This window comes from Oncorhynchus clarkii, chromosome 3, assembly GCF_045791955.1.
Source record: "Oncorhynchus clarkii lewisi isolate Uvic-CL-2024 chromosome 3, UVic_Ocla_1.0, whole genome shotgun sequence".
NCBI classification, from domain to species: domain Eukaryota; kingdom Metazoa; phylum Chordata; class Actinopteri; order Salmoniformes; family Salmonidae; genus Oncorhynchus; species Oncorhynchus clarkii.
The window spans coordinates 82,357,502-82,365,147 of NC_092149.1; the positions used below are offsets into that span (position 1 = coordinate 82,357,502).

General features: G+C 40.5%; 1 protein-coding gene across 1 annotated transcript; it reads left to right on the top strand.

Annotated features, from left to right (window-relative positions):
* Window positions 1-2,071: 2,071 nt before the first annotated feature.
* Window positions 2,072-6,119, top strand: LOC139386170 (protocadherin-8-like). The gene is made up of 4 exons (XM_071131637.1): window positions 2,072-4,435; window positions 4,566-4,636; window positions 5,364-5,491; window positions 5,767-6,119. Exons 1-4 carry the CDS (start codon window positions 2,072-2,074, stop codon window positions 6,117-6,119), a joined length of 2,916 nt encoding a protein of 971 aa, XP_070987738.1.
* Window positions 6,120-7,646: the final 1,527 nt, after the last annotated feature.

The window sequence follows — 7,646 nt, forward strand, 5'->3', positions numbered from 1 at the left end:
GACTATGCCCCAATCATTGTTGTGGGCTAGTGTAACTATGTGACTATTCTCATGTTGAATTAAAGTGGGCTCGCGAGTGGCGCAGCAGTCTAAGGCACTGCATCTCAGTGCTAGAGGCGTCACTACAGACTCTGGTTTGATTCCAGGCTGTATCACAACCGGGCCATGATTGGGAGTCCCATAGGGTGGTGCACAATTGGCCCAGTGTCGTCCGGGTTATGTTTTGGCCGGGGTAGCCCATCAAAATTAAATAAGAATTAGTTCTTAAACTGACTTGCCTAATTAAAACATTTTTTAATAAAGGTAGACTTGTTTAAGAAATTCTTTCAACCTCGTATTATGTCCAGCACCATACCAGTGTGTAAATATGCGAAAATTATGCATTTATAAGTTCTTCTAGTTAAGAGGATTAGAAGAAAGGCTCTAAATCAAGTTAATTTCTAATTGATTTTCCTGCTCACCGCTATCTCATACGGTTTGAAAATCACTGTTTTATTATGTTAATACTTTTGATGACATCATCCTTTTTAATGTTACATTTCATTTTCGCATATATAGAATCTGGTATGGTGCTGGAGATAATGAATGTAAGGTTGAAAATGGCTTTTTGAGTATTACAATCAGTGGCTTACAATTTGTTAATTGTTTGTTCATTTTACAACATAAAAGTACTAAAATGCCATAATATTATTGGGTAGTTAATACATGGTGAACAAAGTATTCAGCGTATTTACAGTGAATACACGGTACATATATTTTAGGTAAATGGTGTTGATGATGATTTTTTTTATGTATTCATAAACAGACCAACACATCAGTCTAAAATAACCTCTGAATGAAAGTTATTTATTCAGATGGGAAAAGCCCAACTGGGTTAAAGATCTATTGAAGAAATGCTAATATACATGCTAATATACATGCTAATATACATGCTAATATACATGCTAATATACATGCTAATATACATGCTAATATGCATGCTAAAATACATGCTTCACTGTAAGGAAGTTTTTTTCTTACCATTATCAAATTACATTACCACAATCTAAAAAAATGCTGGGTTGTTTGTTTGACCCGACAGCTGGGTTGAAGGAGTTGGGTTGATTTCTTAAAAATAAAATTAAAAAAAGAGCAAGGATAGGTTGGTGAAGAAGGGTTATTGAGAGATGACCCAGTGGGTCTGATCAGAAGACTGGAGGTGTAGTTTAGTAGGGATGTGGCTTTCAGATAGTTCATTTTAGCCACCTGTGAGAGTAGTCATCTGTTCTGTTGTATAGTTATCACATGTTAAGTTTAAACACGAACTTTGTTGTCGCTTCAATGAGGCTTACAGAATTGTATGAGTTCCCTAAAAACCTGCAAATCTCATTGTTAGATTAGATACCACTTTATTAAAATAGTAAGAAATAATCTTAATATTCTAGAAGAATGTGTAAAATGCAAAAACAAAAATGTTTTACATGATGAACAGGAATTACATTTACTCTCATGGGTGGTCAATAAGATCTAGTTGAAAGCCACACCCCTTAATAAACCATGTCTCCTGATAATAACCTAAGGATTACATTTAAAAAGACAGAGCTGCTAGGTCAACCCAGCATTAAAGTATAAAATACCCAACTAATGGTTAAATTAACCCAGGTTTGGGTAATCCCAACAACCCAACATGTTGGGTTATTCACTCAACCCAACTGGCTGGTTCAAAAATAACTCAGCATGTGTTCTGTCCAATACCCACTGCTGGGTTACCAAAGAACCCAAATCAGGTTGTTTTTAGCCCAGCATTTTTTAGAGTGCACTGTATTTAAAAAGACCATTTGCACACTGTCGAGGAGAAGGGTGGTAGCAATTGGCGCCAGCTGGAAAGCAAACGTGCCCCATTTGGCTGGCCAGTTCAATGCCATTGGTCGGTGAGTCAACTAATTTGCATAAATCAAGGTTTATAGATCAACGCTCTCTTTGGACCATATCCAATCCAGTTGCTCGTGGCAAGGGAGCTCAACATCACAACAAGTTTACTTGCAGCTCGTTTTCTTTATGAAGTTTTCTGTCATCATCATTGCACTTTAAAATGGGATTCTGCGGGTTTCGAGGAGTTGGAGAGTGCGTGGTGTTTGCTATTCTGTTCAACTCGGTTCAGTCTACGACTACAAGGTACTACACATATGAAGAGGATGCGCCCGGGACAGAGATTGGAAATCTGTCTCAGGATTTAAAGATGGACCCAGCGGAGGACCCTCAAACATCTTTCCGCTTCATGCAGGAGAACAATTCGTGTGTGATTCAAATGAGGGAGATTGATGGACTTTTAACTGTTGGGGAAACAATTGACCGGGAGCAGCTGTGCCCGAGGTCCCCGCGGTGTTTTGTCACCTTCGACATAGTTGCCTTCTCCAAAGAAAAGTTTCAGCTGATTCACGTAGAGATCGAGGTAAGGGACATAAACGACAATTCACCCCAGTTTCTCCACAACGAGACGACCCTTGAAATATCCGAGAATGTTCAGCTGGACTCCCGATTCCCGTTGGACATCGCTGTTGACAATGATGTCGGCAATAACTACATCCAAAGTTACCATATCTCTCCCTCCAGCCATTTCATAGTTGATGTGCGCAGCAGGGAGGATGGAGTGAAGTATGCTGAACTTGTGCTTGTGAAAGCAATGGATAGAGAGGCTGAAGATTCCTATACAGTTGAAGTGACGGCAACAGATGGCGGAGAGCCACCCAGGTCCGGATCAATGACTGTTCATATCAAAGTGCTAGATTTTAATGACAACAGCCCAACGTTTGAGCACAACTCACTAAAAGTTGAACTTTACGAGGATTCTCCTGTAGGTTACCAAGTGCTTAAGGTGCATGCGTTTGATCCAGATGCTGGTATCAATGGCGAGGTAGTGTATGGATTTGTAGAAGACACATCATCTGAAGCAATGCGTATATTTAATATAGACCGGATTTCCGGTGCTGTAACTTTAAAAACATTGGTTGATTACGAGAAGAAGATATCCTATGAACTGAAAATTAAAGCATCCGATTTAGGCACTAATTCTATTCCATCGACTTGCAAAGTGGTTGTTGATGTCGTAGATGTAAATGATAACGCACCAGAAATCACCATCAAGCCAAAGACCTCGACGAGTGACGATGTGGCTTACATCACGGAGGCCGCAGCGGAGGAAAGTTTTGTGGCGCTAATCAGCACCTCGGACAGCGACTCTGGCTCGAACGGTTACGTGCGCAGTAGCCTACACGGGCACGAACATTTCAAATTACAACAGGCCTACGGGGACAGTTTTATGATTGTAACAACCACCACTTTAGATAGAGAAACGATCCCAGAGTATAACCTCACTGTAGTGGCTGAAGACCTTGGAACTCCTCCTTTCAAAACCATCAAGCAGTATACCATCAGAGTGACGGACGAGAACGACAACGCCCCCCTCTTCAGTAAATCAATTTATGAAGTTTCTGTCCTGGAAAATAATATTCCCGGGTCATATATAACTACTGTTGTAGCACGGGACCTTGATCGGGGTAAAAACGCCAAAGTGTCATATAAACTCATAGACTCAGAGGTTGTCGGGGAGGCTTCCATTTCAACGTATGTGTCTATAGACCCAGTGTCAGGGTCATTGTATAGCCTGAGATCTTTCGATTTTGAAACGCTCCAGCAGATTGAATTAACCATCCAGGCTGACGACAAGGGCTCACCTCAACTGTCAAGCACATCCGTGATCAGAATCAAAGTGGTTGATCAGAACGACAACTATCCCTATTTTACCTTTCCCGTTATGCTTAATGACTCTGCTGAAATTCCTCTTCCTGTCAATGCACCATTGGGGTATCTGGCACTACGGGTCCAAGGTCAGGATGAGGATGAGGGTATGAATGGTGAGCTCAGCTACAGAATCGTACAAGGTGACTCTAAGATATTTTCAATCAATAAAGACACTGGAGAAATAGCTTTAAAACAGGGTCTGGCCTCTGCTATTGGAGACGTGTTGGAAATCAAGATTGCACTGAGTGACAGTGGGAGATCCCCTCTCTCCAGCAGTGCCACCATTCGCTTTGTTGTCTCAGACTTGCAGCTCTCAGACGACCAACTTGTCATTGTATTACGGTCAAGTGATGAGGAAAGCGCAGGCTTGGATATTTCAGTAGTAGTAATCATTATACTCGGCGGGGGTTGTACTCTGCTGCTGATTGCCATAGCAATTGTTGTTATCACATGCAAACTGAACCGAGGAGGGAAGGACCATGACTCCAAGAGAGACGTGACTCACAGCCTGTTTGACTCCAGGCATCATCCCAGGCTCAACTCTGCAGAACCCAACATGTTCGGTGACCCAAGAGGTTTCCTCAATGAAAGGACTTCTTCATCTCTTGATGAGTCCAGCCTATATGAAGAGAAAAGTGGAGAGTTGGAGTCCCAGGTGGGTGAATTATTTGATTCCGTTTCAATAGTGTTTGTATACAACTGCACACATTAAAGTGTTGTACTACTCCTGATCCATGTAGCTGAAATGAATTCCCTTCCTGTTGTCTCTTGTGTTTGCTCTTTAGATGTTCCTGCCTCCCAAGCCTTTCCAAACATCATCTGTGTGGCAAGGGGACAAATACTACCCGCAAATTAGGTAAGAATACCATCATATTGATCATATTTGGTATGACGTCCATTTTAATCACTATTATTATTTTTCTTTCAATTTTTTGAATTTACATAACCAGTCACTGGAAGGTACTTAACATTCCATATGCATACTTCATGTGATCACAGTGGTTGTCCAGTGAGAGGGGGTGGGAGGTTGCAGTGGGGGGTGGGTGGTTGGAGGGGGAGGGGCATGCTCATAAGAGAGAAGGGGTGGGGGGGTTAAGGGGCTGGCATGCTCATAAGAGAGAGGAGGGAAACAAAGCAAACATCAGTAGTCAGACACAGTAGTGCGGTGGCTAATATATTTGATTCTATTGGCAGTGGCTAATATGTTCGCTTCTATTAGCAGTGGCTAATATGTTCGCTTCTATTAGCAGTGGCTAATATGTTCGCTTCTATTAGCAGTGGCTAATATGTTCGCTTCTATTAGCAGTGGCTAATATGTTCGCTTCTATTAGCAGTGGCTAATATGTTCGCTTCTATTAGCAGTGGCTAATATGTTCGCTTCTATTAGCAGTGGCTAATATGTTTGATTCTATTAGCAGTGGCTAATATGTTTGATTCTATTAGCAGTGGCTAATATGTTTGATTCTATTAGCAGTGGCTAATATGTTTGATTCTATTAGCAGTGGCTAATATGTTTGATTCCATTAGCAGTGGCTAATATGTTTGTTTATATTAGCAGTGGCTAATATGTTTGTTTATATTAGCAGTGGCATTGACCAGCAAAGCGTGAAGGACAGTGGAAAAGGAGACAGTGACTTCAATGACAGTGACTCTGACATCAGTGGGGATGGAGGCAAGAAGAACCTTCGCACCTTCCAGACCTGGGCCAAAGGTGAGTTTACGACCTTCACAATTTAGTACTGCAATTTTACAGTTCCTCGTAGCAGAATGATGAAGAGAACAGTTGACATTTTTATAGCTCTATATAGCACTGAAACTGCAGCGGATTCCACTGTGTCGGGATAACTCGCCCCTTCCACCACCACAAGTGTAGAACCCACCTGGCTATGTAACCCAGCAACAGCGAATGACTCTCAGTCACTTTGATTCTTTACTCCTTGGGCTTGGAAAGTAATTCTGTATGGGTGTGTGTGTGTTCTATTTCAGGTTCATTCCACGCCGCTAACACCCTCGCTGTGGATTGCCAAGGCACTTACTGTGTAATTCCAACCCAAAGCTTCCAGGCTCCCAGAGACAATGCATACACAATAGGTTTTATCCAAGCACCGGTCTACAACAATGCGCATGCCTATCCCCACTCCTGGAAAGACTCCGGCTACAACACAAGCATTCCCAAAGCAAGAAACACCATGCAGACATTCTCTAATCACACCGGCACCCTCCCATCTTACTTCACACATCAAAAGAGACAATCTCCTGCCGGACTTGATGAAATTCAGGAGCACAACCAAGATATTACTACAATGGCAACCATATCTGAAGTTGCCACCATTTTGTAAACAACCTGCTAAGTAAATATACAATTGGATTTTTATAGATACTGTAGTATTTAGCAGATACTGGTCAAAGTAGACAATGCAATATGGATGAAAAGGAACTTGACGTATAATGAAAACTGAATGTATATATTTTTTATTTGATTCAATTATGAAGATGTATATATTGATTTCTGTCTTATTGTATGAACATGTTTGTGAAAAATGTGTTTTGTTTTATGAATAAACACAATGTGAGATGTGTATTATGGTTTCCATGAGATAAGATAATTACACCATGCCTGTGGCCTCTTATGGTCACACACCAAGAACTTCACTCACTTGTCTGCACTTTCTCATTAACTCATATATAATGTTTAATATGTGAATGATAAGCTATATAAACAATCCATTTTTATTATATTTTGTTCATTATAATGGCTTACAGAAGAAACTGAATCAATATGCATCTAAGCAAAGTCCATTATTTAGGCAAACAGTGTCCTACAAATATATTGTGCTAGTTTAGACAAAATCATCTAGTCATGTTTATAGTAATCACGTTAGCTAATTCTTACATAGTGCTACTATGAAAGCCACCATGATGCTTGGCACTCAATTCCCAGTGATATTCAAGCGATCATCCTTTCATGCCATTGAAAAGCAGCAATGAACTTTAATTAAAGAGACGTCTGAGGTATACAACTTTACTTCAGGAAGAGAGGATCCTAAAACACATCTCTCGACTTGTATCATCAGCACATTTCTGTCAAAGTAATTTTCAGCAGCTTTGTGTTTTCAGCAAAGAAGTGCCATTCAAAATGACTAGTCTATCAACATTACTTTGACACAAGAAAAGTGAGTTCATACTGTCAATAGAAATTCAAAATATTTATTAAAAGAAAAAGAAAAAAAACACATAATTCCATCATAGAAACATCCTTGGGGAAGTGGAATGCCTTTCTTGACTAACTTAAAACGTGCTTAGGAAGTGTACTTCACAGCAGATATTTCAGTTGAGGTGTTTACACCACGGAATATGTCCCAGGATAGAACCTGTTCACCGAAACATCTGCAGCAAACCTCTAGTTTTTGGTATATCAGTGTTTTAAAGATACATTTTCTTCTGTCAAGACAGTTCCCCTTCGTGTTGTTCTATTGTGTCAGCTTTTGCTCGTGATGTTGTTGTTGTTAAAGATGATGATGATCACAAGTTGTGTCTTCTGCATTTCTGGTTGCCAGTCTTGTTTAGGTTCTGCATCCTGTGTGCTGTTTTCACAGAATCTATCTGTTCAGGGCCGGCATCAAAAGGAGCCTGCGATTTTCAAGAGCAAATAAGACACCCAAGATTTTAAAAAGCTTAGATAATCTAAATCTAGCCATCTGAAGTTGATGCCCCGAAGGAAGAGAGGAAAAGGAGTGTTGCTTGAAGTTTTGGCAGGGAACCTACAGTGCAATGCTAAGACCATCCGCTGGATGGGTCAATATTCATCAGCAAATCATCACTGTAGTTTTTTTCCATTGAACAAAGCTAAGACTATTATTAATCAC